The sequence below is a fragment of the Oncorhynchus keta genome, chromosome 35 (genome assembly GCF_023373465.1).
Source record: "Oncorhynchus keta strain PuntledgeMale-10-30-2019 chromosome 35, Oket_V2, whole genome shotgun sequence".
Lineage (NCBI taxonomy): Eukaryota > Metazoa > Chordata > Actinopteri > Salmoniformes > Salmonidae > Oncorhynchus > Oncorhynchus keta.
In genome coordinates, this window is record NC_068455.1 from 11,288,040 (window position 1) to 11,305,402 (window position 17,363).

A 17,363-nucleotide genomic window follows, 5' to 3' on the forward strand; every position below is an offset into this window, starting at 1 on the left:
TGGGAAGTTGTGGACACTGCTCTGGTGTTGAATCACTATTAGTGATGGGAAGTTGTGGACACTGATCTGGTGTTGAATCACTATTAGTGATGGGAGGTTGTGGACACTGATCTGGTGTTGAATCACTATTAGTGATGGGAAGTTGTGGACACTGCTCTGGTGTTGAATCACTATTAGTGATGGGAAGTTGTGGACACTGATCTGGTGTTGAATCACTATTAGTGATGGGAAGTTGTGGACACTGATCTGGTGTTGAATCACTATTAGTGATGGGAAGTTGTGGACACTGCCCTGGTGTTGAATCACTATTAGTGATGGGAAGTTGTGGACACTGCTCTGGTGTTGAATCACTATTAGTGATGGGAAGTTGTGGACACTGCTCTGGTGTTGAATCACTATTAGTGATGGGAAGTTGTGGACACTGCTCTGGTGTTGAAACACTATTAGTGATGGGAAGTTGTGGACACTGCTCTGGTGTTGAATCACTATTAGTGATGGGAAGTTGTGGACACTGCTCTGGTGTTGAAACACTATTAGTGATGGGAAGTTGTGGACACTGCTCTGGTGTTGAATCACTATTAGTGATGGGAAGTTGTGGACACTGCTCTGGTGTTGAATCACTATTAGTGATGGGAGGTTGTGGACACTGCTCTGGTGTTGAAACACTATTAGTGATGGGAAGTTGTGGACACTGCCCTGGTGTTGAAACACTATTAGTGATGGGAAGTTGTGGACACTGCTCTGGTGTTGAATCACTATTAGTGATGGGAGGTTGTGGACACTGCTCTGGTGTTGAAACACTATTAGTGATGGGAAGTTGTGGACACTGCTCTGGTGTTGAAACACTATTAGTGATGGGAAGTTGTGGACACTGCCCTGGTGTTGAATCACTATTAGTGATGGGAAGTTGTGGACACTGCTCTGGTGTTGAATCACTATTAGTGATGGGAAGTTGTGGACACTGCTCTGGTGTTGAATCACTATTAGTGATGGGAAGTTGTGGACACTGCTCTGGTGTTGAATCACTATTAGTGATGGGAAGTTGTGGACACTGCCCTGGTGTTGAATCACTATTAGTGATGGGAAGTTGTGGACACTGCTCTGGTGTTGAAACACTATTAGTGATGGGAAGTTATTGGAGCAGTCATTTGTTTGAATGAGACTTGTAAACGTGTGGTTTAAACAATGTAAATGTGTTGATTGAATTGGCAAACAAATACGATTATTTCTTGATGCATTTGAATCAAGGTCTAGTTGTGAACTAGATTGTGAACTCTTGCATTGCTTGACTGCCGTGAGGGTGATAAGCACAGTTGTTCGCGAACTGCAGCCCCCCCCCCTCCCAAAACTATTAGTTCTGGAGTTTGTTGACCAGAGGCTGTGTATGTATTGGTTCTATAATGCTGTGTCCATTATAATATTCAATAATCAATTAATTGCAGTCATTCTTGCACCATGTGATCAATGATCAGTTCTAAACATGTATTTTTCTTCTCTGTCCTAATTATGTATTTTCCTGCGGACATTGTGACAGACAGTTGACAATCGGAGCACGACTCTGGCACCAGAGGAGTGGAGTATGTATTGATCCTGCTGAAGGACTCATTGCAGCCAGAACTCACAGGTCAAGTTCTTCAAAAATAACAAATTGTTCCCATACTCCACATCACTAGTTGTTACTAGTCAGTAAGTACTAGGTCTGGGATGAGAAGAGAGGGAGAGGGGTTTAATGGCGTAGAGCAGAGTGGAGCACTAACATGTGTGTACACCGCGGGACGCCAGCGAGCACAGCATTCTTTGTTTGTGTTTTTATGAAAAAGACACAGGCTTCTGGCACAAGCCTCTCCTTCCCTCTTTCTCCCTCTCTCCTCCCTTCCTCTGTCCATCCCTCCCTTCCTCCCTCGGTTTCTGTCCTCTCAAACTCTCTCCCTCTTCTCAAAACCTATCTCTGTATAACGCTTTCATTTCACCTCCTTTCCCCCCTCTCTCCTTTTCTCTCTCACGTTCTCTCTCTCCCTGAGTCTCTCTCCCTGAGTCTCTCTCCCCGAGTCTCTCTCCCCGAGTCTCTCTCTGTCCCTCTAATATCTCTCTACATATACCAGCTGGAGTTCTGCAACACGCACACGCACACCACACACCACACACCACACACGCACACACACACCCACACACACACACACACACACACACACACACACACACACACACACACACACACACACACACACACACACACACATACACACAGACTTCTACCAAATCAGATCGTGTTCCCATCTTGACTGTAATCGTTCCACTCCACTCTACTCGATGAAGGCAACAGGCCCTTTCACTTGATTCCCATAATCTCCTTTTCAACCTATTGCCAACCATTTTCCCTCGCTGCCCCACACCCTACGGGCTCTAGCTAATCTAAGGGCCTGCTGGTGCCAGGGACTCCTGCAACACTCCATTTCTCAAGTTTCATTTCTGATCCGGCAAACTACGAGGACGCCCCATTATTATTTCTTATAGACAATCAGAGGAAGGAATTTCAGAGAGAGAGAAAGAGAGAGACAGGGGAATGTGGAGGAGGGAGAGAGAGAGATACAAAAAGAGAGAGAGAGTGGGGTAGGGAGGGAGAGAGAGAGGAGAAACTCCCACTAGTGAAGTGCTTATTTTGATATCTAGATAGACAGTGAGTGTGTTCCTCTCCTCTCCTCTCCTCTCCTCTCCTCTCCTCTCCTCTCCTCTCCTCTCCCTCTCTCCCTCTCCTCCCTCCTCCCTCTCCTCTCCTCTCCTCTCCTCTCCCCTCCCCCCCCTCCCCTCCCCTCCTCTCCTCTCCACTCCATCTAAAATTAATCTCCTCCAGCGAGTGGCCCTCCACTTGTCAACTCCCATAATTCACGCTTCTATGGCTTCTCATGAACACGCACAAAAGCAGGTAGCTAACGACACACACACACACAAGCACAACCCCAGAATAGGCTCCAAGCCATCTGCTGTTGCCATGGTGAGCCCATGTGTTGCCTTGACGATGGCGTATTTCGCGTGCTAATGGCCCGTCCTTTTTGCCAGGTAACAAATCGCTGCGGTGATGCAACCGCACCTGTCTCTCCCTTGGTTATGCGTTGCCATGGAGGTGTCGCTGTTGCCGTAGTAACGGCGGCACTAATCACCCGGGAAGGGCAAATGCTCAGCAGAGAGCCTCAGCCAGACCAGCTGTTCAGTACGGAGCGGAGGGAGAGAGAGAGAGAGAGAGAGAGAGAGAGAGAGAGAGAGAGAGAGAGAGAGAGAGGAATCTAGCCCTGTCTGTGCCCGCGTGAAGTAGCAGTACAGAGGGGCCTCTCGCTTTCCTTCTTTCTTTCTCCTTTTATTTCTCTCTGTTATTATTTTTCTCCCTTTCAGTCAATGCTCTAAACCTGCTGTACTAACTCCATGAAAATACACAATAAACACAAGGAATTTAAAAACTATTTTGCGCGTGTTTGCGTGAGCGTGCATGCTTGCGTGTGGATGTGTTTGTGTCAGCGTGTTTGTGTGCGTGCATCAGTGTGTGTGTGTTTGTGTCAGCATGTGTGTGTATGAGCGTGCAGAGTAAAAGGCAGCTATAAAAAGCAGCATTCTGCTCCAAGCCCCAGTGGCCAAATAAACACTTTATTACAGCCTCTACCACAGAGACATACCATCTGGACAGGAGGGAGGGAGGGAGGGAGGGAGGGAGGGGGAGGGAGGGAGGGGGAGGGAGGGAGGGAGGGAGGGAGGGAGGGAGGGAGGGAGGGAGGGGGAGGGAGGGGGAGGGAGGGAGGGAGTCAGGGATTAACAACCCCCATCCTAGTCATAGGGAACAACCCCCATCCTAGTCATATTAACAACCCCCATCCTAGTCATATTAACAACCCCCATCCTAGTCATATTAACAACCCCCATCCTAGTCATATTAACAACCCCATCCTAGTCATATTAACAACCCATCCTAGTCATATTAACAACCCCCATCCTAGTCATATTAACAACCCCCATCCTAGTCATATTAACAACCCCATCCTAGTCATATTAACAACCCCCATCCTAGTCATATTAACAACCCATCCTAGTCATATTAACAACCCATCCTAGTCATATTAACAACCCCCATCCTAGTCATATTAACAACCCCCATCCTAGTCATATTAACAACCCCCATCCTAGTCATATTAACAACCCCCATCCTAGTCATATTAACAACCCCCATCCTAGTCATATTAACAACCCCCATCCTAGTCATATTAACAACCCATCCTAGTCATATTAACAACCCATCCTAGTCATATTAACAACCCCCATCCTAGTCATATTAACAACCCCCATCCTAGTCATATTAACAACCCCATCCTAGTCATATTAACAACCCATCCTAGTCATATTAACAACCCATCCTAGTCATATTAACAACCCCATCCTAGTCATATTAACAACCCCCATCCTAGTCATATTAACAACCCATCCTAGTCATATTAACAACCCCATCCTAGTCATATTAACAACCCCCATCCTAGTCATATTAACAACCCCCATCCTAGTCATATTAACAACCCATCCTAGTCATATTAACAACCCCCATCCTAGTCATATTAACAACCCCCATCCTAGTCATATTAACAACCCATCCTAGTCATATTAACAACCCCCATCCTAGTCATATTAACAACCCCATCCTAGTCATATTAACAACCCCCATCCTAGTCATATTAACAACCCATCCAGTCATATTAACAACCCATCCAGTCATATTAACAACCCCCATCCTAGTCATATTAACAACTCCCATCCTAGTCATATTAACAACCCATCCTAGTCATATTAACAACCCATCCTAGTCATATTAACAACTCATCCTAGTCATATTAACAACCCCCATCCTAGTCATATTAACAACCCCCATCCTAGTCATATTAACAACCCCCATCCTAGTCATATTAACAACCCCCATCCTAGTCATATTAACAACCCCCATCCTAGTCATATTAACAACCCATCCTAGTCATATTAACAACCCATCCTAGTCATATTAACAACTCCCATCCTAGTCATATTAACAACCCCCATCCTAGTCATATTAACAACCCCATCCTAGTCATATTAACAACCCATCCTAGTCATATTAACAACCCATCCTAGTCATATTAACAACTCCCATCCTAGTCATATTAACAACCCCTCCTAGTCATATTAACAACCCCCATCCTAGTCATATTAACAACCCCCATCCTAGTCATATTAACAACCCCATCCTAGTCATATTAACAACCCCCATCCTAGTCATATTAACAACCCATCCTAGTCATATTAACAACCCATCCTAGTCATATTAACAACCCCCATCCTAGTCATATTAACCTGTTAGAACTCTAGGGGCAGTATTTCATTTTTGGATAAAAGACGTGCCCGTTTTTAGCGCGATATTTTGTCACGAAAAGATGCTCGACTATGCTTGGAATTGATAGTTTTGGAAAGAAGACACTCTGACGTTTAAGAACTGTAAAGATTTTCACTGTGAGTGCCCTAGAACAATATCTACAGGCAAAACCAAGATGTTTGAGTGACCAGGAAATCAACAGGATTTTGAAGGCACGTTTTCAATGATCTCCTTATATGGCTGTGAATGGCACAGGAATCAACGGACACTTCCTATCGTTTCCCCCAGGTGTCTGCAGCATTGTGACGTCTTTGTAGGCATATCATTGGAAGATTGGCCATAAGAGCCTACAATTACCAAGTGTCCCGCATGGTGTCTGCGTGGAAATTGGTGCAAGTCAGGTCCCAGTATTTTTCCATCCGAATCAGAGAAGAATGCACGTGTCTAGGACTGGCATTTCAATGAAGAGATATATGACCAAACACCTTGAGGATTGATTCAAACAACGTTTTCCATGTTTCAGTCGATATTATGGAGTTAATTCGGAAAAAGTTCGACGTTTAGGTGACTGAATTTTCGGTTAGTTTCGGTCCAAATGCATAGTAACAAACGGAACGTTGTGTCCTACACAAGCATCTTTCAGGAAAAACTGGACATCTGCTATGTAACTGAGAGTCTCCTCATTGAAACATCTGAAGTTCTTCAAAGGTAAATGATTTTATTTGATCCCTTTGCTGGTTTTTGTGAATGTTGCGTGCTAAATGCTAACGCTAAATGCTACGCTAGCTATCACCACTCTTACACAAATTATTGATTTTCTCTGGTTCTAAAGCATATTTTGAAAATCTGAGACGACAGGATTGTTAAGAAAAGGATAAGCTTGAGGACAGGCATATTTATTTCATTTATTTTGCAATTTTCAGAAATCGCTAATGTTGCGTTATGGTAATGAGCTTGAGGCTGTAGTCACGATCCCGTATGCGGGATGGGGCGGCCTAACAACTCCCATCCTAGTCATATTAACAACACCCATCCTAGTCATATTAACAACCCATCCTAGTCATATTAACAACCCATCCTAGTCATATTAACAACCCCCATCCTAGTCATATTAACAACCCATCCTAGTCATATTAACAACCCATCCTAGTCATATTAACAACCCCCATCCTAGTCATATTAACAACCCCCATCCTAGTCATATTAACAACCCCCATCCTAGTCATATTAACAACCCCATCCTAGTCATATTAACAACCCCCATCCTAGTCATATTAACAACCCCCATCCTAGTCATATTAACAACCCATCCTAGTCATATTAACAACCCATCCTAGTCATATTAACAACCCATCCTAGTCATATTAACAACCCATCCTAGTCATATTAACAACCCCCATCCTAGTCATATTAACAACCCATCCTAGTCATATTAACAACCCATCCTAGTCATATTAACAACCCATCCTAGTCATATTAACAACCCCCATCCTAGTCATATTAACAACCCCATCCTAGTCATATTAACAACCCATCCTAGTCATATTAACAACCCCATCCTAGTCATATTAACAACCCCCATCCTAGTCATATTAACAACCCATCCTAGTCATATTAACAACCCATCCTAGTCATATTAACAACCCATCCTAGTCATATTAACAACCCCCATCCTAGTCATATTAACAACCCCCATCCTAGTCATATTAACAACCCCCATCCTAGTCATATTAACAACCCATCCTAGTCATATTAACAACCCCCATCCTAGTCATATTAACAACCCCATCCTAGTCATATTAACAACCCCCATCCTAGTCATATTAACAACCCCCATCCTAGTCATATTAACAACCCATCCTAGTCATATTAACAACTCCCATCCTAGTCATATTAACAACCCCCATCCTAGTCATATTAACAACCCCATCCTAGTCATATTAACAACCCCATCCTAGTCATATTAACAACCCCCATCCTAGTCATATTAACAACCCCCATCCTAGTCATATTAACAACCCCATCCTAGTCATATTAACAACCCCATCCTAGTCATATTAACAACCCCCATCCTAGTCATATTAACAACCCCCATCCTAGTCATATTAACAACCCCCATCCTAGTCATATTAACAACCCCCATCCTAGTCATATTAACAACCCCATCCTAGTCATATTAACAACCCCCATCCTAGTCATATTAACAACCCCATCCTAGTCATATTAACAACCCCATCCTAGTCATATTAACAACCCCATCCTAGTCATATTAACAACCCCATCCTAGTCATATTAACAACCCCATCCTAGTCATATTAACAACCCATCCTAGTCATATTAACAACCCCCATCCTAGTCATATTAACAACCCCATCCTAGTCATATTAACAACCCCATCCTAGTCATATTAACAACCCATCCTAGTCATATTAACAACCCCATCCTAGTCATATTAACAACCCCCATCCTAGTCATATTAACAACCCCCATCCTAGTCATATTAACAACCCCATCCTAGTCATATTAACAACCCCCATCCTAGTCATATTAACAACCCCCATCCTAGTCATATTAACAACCCCCATCCTAGTCATATTAACAACCCCCATCCTAGTCATATTAACAACCCCCATCCTAGTCATATTAACAACCCCCATCCTAGTCATATTAACAACCCCCCTAGTCATATTAACTATCCTAGTCATATTAACAACCCCCCCCATCCTAGTCATATTAACAACCCATCCTAGTCATATTAACAACCCATCCTAGTCATATTAACAACCCCCATCCTAGTCATATTAATAACCCCCATCCTAGTCATATTAACAACCCATCCTAGTCATATTAACAACCCCCATCCTAGTCATATTAACAACCCCATCCTAGTCATATTAACAACCCCCATCCTAGTCATATTAACAACCCCCATCCTAGTCATATTAACAACCCCCATCCTAGTCATATTAACAACCCCCATCCTAGTCATATTAACAACCCATCCTAGTCATATTAACAACCCATCCTAGTCATATTAACAACTCCCATCCTAGTCATATTAACAACCCCCATCCTAGTCATATTAACAACCCATCCTAGTCATATTAACAACTCCCATCCTAGTCATATTAACAACTCCATCCTAGTCATATTACCAACCCATCCTAGTCATATTAACAACTCCATCCTAGTCATATTAACAACCCATCCTAGTCATATTAACAACTCATCCTAGTCATATTAACAACCCCCATCCTAGTCATATTAACAACCCCCATCCTAGTCATATTAACAACCCCCATCCTAGTCATATTAACAACCCCCATCCTAGTCATATTAACAACCCCCATCCTAGTCATATTAACAACCCCCATCCTAGTCATATTAACAACCCCATCCTAGTCATATTAACAACCCCCATCCTAGTCATCCATCCTCATATTAACAACCCCCATCCTAGTCATATTAACAACCCCATCCTAGTCATATTAACAACCCATCCTAGTCATATTAACAACCCATCCTAGTCATATTAACAACCCCCATCCTAGTCATATTAACAACCCCCATCCTAGTCATATTAACAACCCCCATCCTAGTCATATTAACAACCCCCATCCTAGTCATATTAACAACCCCCATCCTAGTCATATTAACAACCCCCATCCTAGTCATATTAACAACCCCCATCCTAGTCATATTAACAACCCATCCTAGTCATATTAACAACCCCCATCCTAGTCATATTAACAACCCCATCCTAGTCATATTAACAACCCCCATCCTAGTCATATTAACAACCCCATCCTAGTCATATTAACAACCCCCATCCTAGTCATATTAACAACCCCATCCTAGTCATATTAACAACCCCAACCCCCATCCTAGTCATATTAACAACCCCATCCTAGTCATATTAACAACCCCCATCCTAGTCATATTAACAACCCCCATCCTAGTCATATTAACAACCCCATCCTAGTCATATTAACAACCCCCATCCTAGTCATATTAACAACCCATCCTAGTCATATTAACAACCCCCATCCTAGTCATATTAACAACCCCCATCCTAGTCATATTAACAACCCCCATCCTAGTCATATTAACAACCCATCCTAGTCATATTAACAACCCCCATCCTAGTCATATTAACAACCCCATCCTAGTCATATTAACAACCCATCCTAGTCATATTAACAACCCCCATCCTAGTCATATTAACAACCCATCCTAGTCATATTAACAACCCATCCTAGTCATATTAACAACCCCATCCTAGTCATATTAACAACCCCCATCCTAGTCATATTAACAACCCCCATCCTAGTCATATTAACAACCCATCCTAGTCATATTAACAACCCCCATCCTAGTCATATTAACAACCCATCCTAGTCATATTAACAACCCCCATCCTAGTCATATTAACAACCCCCATCCTAGTCATATTAACAACCCCCATCCTAGTCATATTAACAACCCCCATCCTAGTCATATTAACAACCCCATCCTAGTCATATTAACAACCCCATCCTAGTCATATTAACAACCCCCATCCTAGTCATATTAACAACCCCCATCCTAGTCATATTAACAACCCCCATCCTAGTCATATTAACAACCCCCATCCTAGTCATATTAACAACCCATCCTAGTCATATTAACAACTCCCCATCCTAGTCATATTAACAACCCCATCCTAGTCATATTAACAACCCATCCTAGTCATATTAACAACCCATCCTAGTCATATTAACAACCCCATCCTAGTCATATTAACAACCCCATCCTAGTCATATTAACAACCCCCATCCTAGTCATATTAACAACCCATCCTAGTCATATTAACAACCCCCATCCTAGTCATATTAACAACCCCCATCCTAGTCATATTAACAACCCCCATCCTAGTCATATTAAACAACCCCCATCCTAGTCATATTAACAACCCCATCCTAGTCATATTAACAACCCATCCTAGTCATATTAACAACCCCCATCCTAGTCATATTAACAACCCCCATCCTAGTCATATTAACAACCCATCCTAGTCATATTAACAACCCCATCCTAGTCATATTAACAACCCATCCTAGTCATATTAACAACCCCCATCCTAGTCATATTAACAACCCCATCCTAGTCATATTAACAACCCCCTAGTCATCCTAGTCATATTAACAACCCCATCCTAGTCATATTAACAACCCCCATCCTAGTCATATTAACAACCCCATCCTAGTCATATTAACAACCCCCATCCTAGTCATATTAACAACCCATCCTAGTCATATTAACAACCCCCATCCTAGTCATATTAACAACCCCCATCCTAGTCATATTAACAACCCATCCTAGTCATATTAACAACCCCCATCCTAGTCATATTAACAACCCCCATCCTAGTCATATTAACAACCCCCATCCTAGTCATATTAACAACCCCCATCCTAGTCATATTAACAACCCCATCCTAGTCATATTAACAACCCCCATCCTACATTTAACATTTACATTTAGTCATATTAACAGACGCTCCATCAAATTGGCTAGTCATATTAACAACCCATCCTAGTCATATTAACAACCCCCATCCTAGTCATATTAACAACCCATCCTAGTCATATTAACAACCCATCCTAGTCATATTAACAACCCCCATCCTAGTCATATTAACAACCCATCCTAGTCATATTAACAACCCATCCTAGTCATATTAACAACCCCATCCTAGTCATATTAACAACCCATCCTAGTCATATTAACAACCCATCCTAGTCATATTAACAACCCCCATCCTAGTCATATTAACAACCCCCATCCTAGTCATATTAACAACCCCCATCCTAGTCATATTAACAACCCATCCTAGTCATATTAACAACCCATCCTAGTCATATTAACAACCCATCCTAGTCATATTAACAACCCCATCCTAGTCATATTAACAACCCATCCTAGTCATATTAACAACCCATCCTAGTCATATTAACAACCCCCATCCTAGTCATATTAACAACCCCCATCCTAGTCATATTAACAACCCATCCTAGTCATATTAACAACCCATCCTAGTCATATTAACAACCCATCCTAGTCATATTAACAACCCATCCTAGTCATATTAACAACCCCCATCCTAGTCATATTAACAACCCCATCCTAGTCATATTAACAACCCATCCTAGTCTTATTAACAACCCCCATCCTAGTCATATTAACAACCCATCCTAGTCATATTAACAACCCCCATCCTGGTCATATTAACAACCCCCATCCTAGTCATATTAACAACCCCATCCTAGTCATATTAACAACCCCCATCCTAGTCATATTAACAACCCTCATCCTAGTCATATTAACAACCCCCATCCTAGTCATATTAACAACCCATCCTAGTCTTATTAACAACCCCATCCTAGTCATATTAACAACCCCCATCCTAGTCATATTAACAACCCCCATCCTAGTCATATTAACAACCCCCATCCTAGTCATATTAACAACCCATCCTAGTCATATTAACAACTCCCATCCTAGTCATATTAACAACCCCCATCCTAGTCATATTAACAACCCCCATCCTAGTCATATTAACAACCCCCCCCATCCTAGTCATATTAACAACCCCATCCTAGTCATATTAACAACCCCCATCCTAGTCATATTAACAACCCCATCCTAGTCATATTAACAACCCCCATCCTAGTCATATTAACAACCCCATCCTAGTCATATTAACAACCCCCATCCTAGTCATATTAACAACCCCCATCCTAGTCATATTAACAACCCCCATCCTAGTCATATTAACAACCCATCCTAGTCATATTAACAACCCCATCCTCGTCATATTAACAATCCCCATCCTAGTCATATTAACAACTCCCATCCTAGTCATATTAACAACTCCCATCCAGTCATATTAACAACCCCCATCCTAGTCATATTAACAACCCCATCCTAGTCATATTAACAACCCCCATCCTAGTCATATTAACAACTCATCCTAGTCATATTAACAACCCATCCTAGTCATATTAACAACCCATCCTAGTCATATTAACAACCCCATCCTAGTCATATTAACAACCCCATCCTAGTCATATTAACAACCCCCATCCTAGTCATATTAACAACCCCATCCTAGTCATATTAACAACCCATCCTAGTCATATTAACAACCCCCATCCTAGTCATATTAACAACCCCCATCCTAGTCATATTAACAACCCATCCTAGTCATATTAACAACCCCCATCCTAGTCATATTAACAACCCCCATCCTAGTCATATTAACAACCCCCATCCTAGTCATATTAACAACCCATCCTAGTCATATTAACAACCCATGCTTGTTGTTGCATATTAGATCTCTGTCACATGTGCTGTGTGCTTTTGACATCTGTGTTTTCTTGTGAAATCCATTGTGGAATGAACATTCACTCGTAGCTCCTGCCTTGTCTGCATCGCTGCGTTAATAACGTGAAGAAATAATAGTTTATCAACATTAGAAGCTAAACGTTCTGATGTGTTGCATCAGATTCATAGCTTTTTAACGTGTGTTTTTGTATGTTATGTCTACTGGTTGTATGAATATGGGCTCTATCGTCCCACAACTGTCCCAGAGTCTGTTTGGGTTATTTCTTTCTCGACAAGCTGACCGATAGAATAGGTCAACTTTTTCTACTATTGGGGGACAGTAGAATGACATAGACTAGTGATACTGTTGTTAGTTACTCGTCTTGTTGGCTGAAGAAAAATGAATGTGGACAGGCATTCTGACCTCTTCATAGCATCAGAATTAGATGTTGTTGTTTTTATAAGGGACAGCACATTATTGCATCCTCGACTTGCATGTTCTGTTAACATGAATTACCATGATCGGAATGGGGTTTCTGTCATTCTGAGCATTGTGGGTAGATGCCCTGATCAGTTAACGCACCACATGTTAACAGGTCCGATACATTTCTCAAATGTAAATTAATTTGCTGCTGGTCAAATGTCAGCTTTCACAGTTTCTAACTGAAATCCTGGTGTGTGTGAGTACGCACATGTGCGTGTGTGTGTGTGTGTGTGTGTGTGTGTGTGTGTGTGTGTGTGTGTGTGTGTGTGTGTGTGTGTGTGTGTGTGTGTGTGTGCGTGCGTGCGTGCGTGTGTGCGTGCGTGCGTGCGTATGTGTGTGTGTGTGTGTGCGTGCATAAGTGTGTGTGTGTGTGTGTCTTACCTCTGATATGCCTGAGGAGAGGTGGGTGGCGTTGAGAAGACCTGGGCGTGAGGGTGGTAAGGTGTCTTTTTCAAAGCCTGAATCAAATTCTGCCTGTACTCAGGATCTATACACCATAAGGACCCCTTCCCAATGCTCTGTAGAGAGAGAGAGAGCAATAGTGGAGTCAACAGTTGTTTTTACAGATTCACAATAACAAGACTCGCCACTGGCTATTGTGAGGTCAGTTACTTGCATATTATTGAACAGTAGAAGAGAACACAGAGAGACAGTCCCAAAGACACTTAACGGAGACCACACACCCTTTTCTTTCCCTCCCTATACAGAAAACGCATGCACTATAATATATGTAAATGCATTTTGGGGAAATCCAAATATATTTACATATTTATGAAATATATAGCTTGAACACACCATAGAATATGTATGTAAATATATTTAAAAATATATGTCAATTACATATATTTTTGCACTGCATGTGTCATGCTGAATTGTAATGTTGAGTCTACTGACCTCTTGGTATTAGGTTCCCAAAGTGGGGTTTGCATGAAAAATGAGGCTGCTATTAAGGATGCCTGCTACTTATGAAACAAATAAGATTAGCTATGTTTATTTCAAAAAGAGACATATGAACCTAGAACATATTTTTCCTGAGCTGTCAATCACAATTTTGAAATGTTCCCGAGCCTCGCACCCCAGCCCACCTCCAACTGACGCAGCAGCCCTTGCAATTGAACGTTGTTCAGATGAAGAAGACCAGCTCTCAGTGCCAAACATCTTCCTAATGGATAATGGCATTTAAAAAAAATGATATAATCATAACATTGATATAAAATATGTTTTTCATCAGATGGGTGACAGAGAAAGAAGATATTTTCTTTAACTGCCTGCAAGCAAGTGTTTTCACCGAGCTAACCAACACAGCTAGTTAACTGGCTAGCATTTTTAGCTTGCCACTGCAACATGCAATGTGACTGACCAAGGTAAGAATTGCTTTGGATGTTAAAGCTCTGAGTTAATATGTCATGAACATTCAGAAAGTATTCTGACCCCTTTACTTGTTCCACATTTTGTTTTACGTTACAGCCTTATTATAAAATGGATTAAATGACAAATAATCTTCATCAATCTACACATAATGACAACATTTATTACAAATAAAAAACAGAAATACCTTATTTACATAAGTATTCAGACCCTTTACTCAGTACTTTGTTGAAGCACCTTTGGCAGCGATTACAACCTTGAGTCTTCTTGGGTGTGACGCTACAAGCTTGGCACACCTGTATTTGTGGAGTTTCTCCCATTCTTCTCTGCAGATCGTATCAAGCTCTGTCAGGTTGCATAGGGAGCGTCGAGGCACAGCTATTTTCAGGTCTCTCCAGAGATGTTCAATCATGTTCAAGTCAGGTGAACTTGGCTGTGTGCTTAGGGTTGTTGTCCTGTTGGAAGGTGAACCTTCGTCCCAGTCTGAGGTCCTGAGTGCTCTGGAACAGATTTTCATCAAGGATCTCTCTGTACTTTTCTCTGTTCATCTTTCCCTTGATCCTGACTACTCTCACAGTCCCTGCCGCTGAAAAACATGCCCACAGCATGATGATGCCACCACCATGCTTCACCATAGGGATGTTATTGGCCAGGTGATGAGCAGTGCCTGGTTTCCTCCAGATGTGACATTTGGCAATCATGTAGAATGTTCAATCTGATTCAGAAAAAAAAGTATTGTAAACACTGTCCTGCAACATATGTATTGTAAACACTGTCCTGCAACATATGTATTGTAAACATTGTCCTGCAACATATGTATTGTAAACACTGTCCTGCAACATATGTATTGTAAACACTGTCCTGCAACATATGTATTAAACACTGTCCTGCAACATATGTATTGTAAACACTGTCCTGCAACATATGTATTGTAAACACTGTCCTGCAACATATGTATTGTAAACACTGTCCTGCAACATATGTATTGTAAACACTGTCCTGCAACATATGTATTGTAAACACTGTCCTGCAACATATGTATTGTAAACACTGTCCTGCAACATATGTATTGTAAACACTGTTCTGCAACATATGTATTAAACACTGTCCTGCAACATATGTATTGTAAACACTGTTCTGCAACATATGTATTGTAAACACTGTCCTGCAACATATGTATTGTAAACACTGTCCTGCAACATATGTATTGTAAACACTGTCCTGCAACATATGTATTGTAAACACTGTTCTGCAACATATGTATTGTAAACACTGTCCTGCAACATATGTATTGTAAACACTGTCCTGCAACATATGTATTGTAAACACTGTCCTACAACATATGTATTGTAAACACTGTCCTGCAACATATGTATTGTAAACACTGTCCTGCAACATATGTATTGTAAACACTGTCCTACAACATATGTATTGTAAACACTGTCCTGCAACATATGCTTAAACAACTGAAGTATTTACTGTGATAGATCTAAAGGATATTTGTTTTTTTCTTAAATGTTGTTTTTTGTTCAAAATCTATAAAAACATGCCAAAATTTTTGCTAACGAAATTAGCCCTGGAGCATTATATAGTGTTATAAAACAGCACAAAAAGAAGTTTTGAGATTTGTATTACATATTTGAATAATCTAATGTTAGAATTAAACAATCAAGGCCTTTAAACACTTGTTGAAATGGTTATGTTTTTTCAAGATTCCCTGAGCTCTAAAACAGTAACATTTTCTCTCAACCTAAAGACACAACTTGTAATAGATAATGAGATTATCCAAATAAAAAATCTCTTTGCCCCATGGGGTGCTTGTTCGAACCTCGCTGGAGGGTCCAATATATATACACTGCTCAAAAAAATAAAGGGAACACTTAAACAACACAATGTAACTCCATAGTCAATCACACTTCTGTGAAATCAAACTGTCCACTTAGGAAGCAACACTGATTGACAATACATTGCACATGCTGTAGTGCAAATGGAATAGACAACAGGTGGAAATTATAGGCAATTAGCAAGACACCCCCAATAAAGGAGTGGTTCTGCAGGTGGTGACCACAGACCACTTCTCAGTTCCTATGCTTCCTGGCTGATGTTTTGGTCACTTTTGAATGCTGGCGGTGCTTTCACTCTAGTGGTAGCATGAAACGGAGTCTACAACCCACACACGTGGCTCAGGTAGTGCAGCTCATCCAGGATGGCACATCAATGCGAGCTGTGGCAAGAAGGTTTGCTGTGGCGCTACCGGGAGACAGGCCAGTACATCAGGAGACGTGGAGGAGGCCGTAGGACCGCTACCTCCGCTTTTGTGCAAGGAGGAGCAGGAGGAGCATTGCCAGAGTCCTGCAAAATGACCTCCAGCAGGCCACAAATGTGCATGTGTCTGCTCAAACGGTCAGAAACAGACCCAACACCGTTCGCCACTGGCGCTCTGTGCTCTTCACAGATGAAAGCAGGTTCACACTGAGCACATGTGACAGAAGTGACAGAGTCTGGAGACGCCGTGGAGAATATTCTGCTGCCTGCAACATCCTCTAGCATGACCGGTTTGGCGGTGGGTCAGTCATTGTGTGGGGTGGCATTTCTTTGGGGGGCCACACAGTCCTCTATGTGCTCGCCAGAGGTAACCTGACTGCCATTAGGTACCCAGATGAGATCCTCAGACCCCTTGTGAGACCATATGCTGGTGCGGTTGGCCCTGGGTTCCTCCTAATGCAAGACAATGCTAGACCTCATGTGGCTGGAGTGTGTCAGCAGTTC

At 41.9% G+C, this 17,363-nt stretch overlaps 1 protein-coding gene across 2 annotated transcripts in view; it reads right to left on the reverse strand.

Annotated features, from left to right (window-relative positions):
* Window positions 1-17,363, reverse strand: part of LOC118378836 (forkhead box protein N3-like) — a 173,689-nt gene that overhangs the window by 113,862 nt on the left and 42,464 nt on the right. For both annotated transcript variants that reach the window (XR_008092468.1, XM_052496500.1), the window contains exon 3: window positions 13,608-13,744. Coding sequence is in view for 1 of the 2 variants with exons in the window: in XM_052496500.1 (XP_052352460.1) it covers window positions 13,608-13,744 (137 nt within the window). In the remaining variant the exon portion in view is untranslated. The remainder of the gene's footprint in view (window positions 1-13,607; window positions 13,745-17,363) is intronic.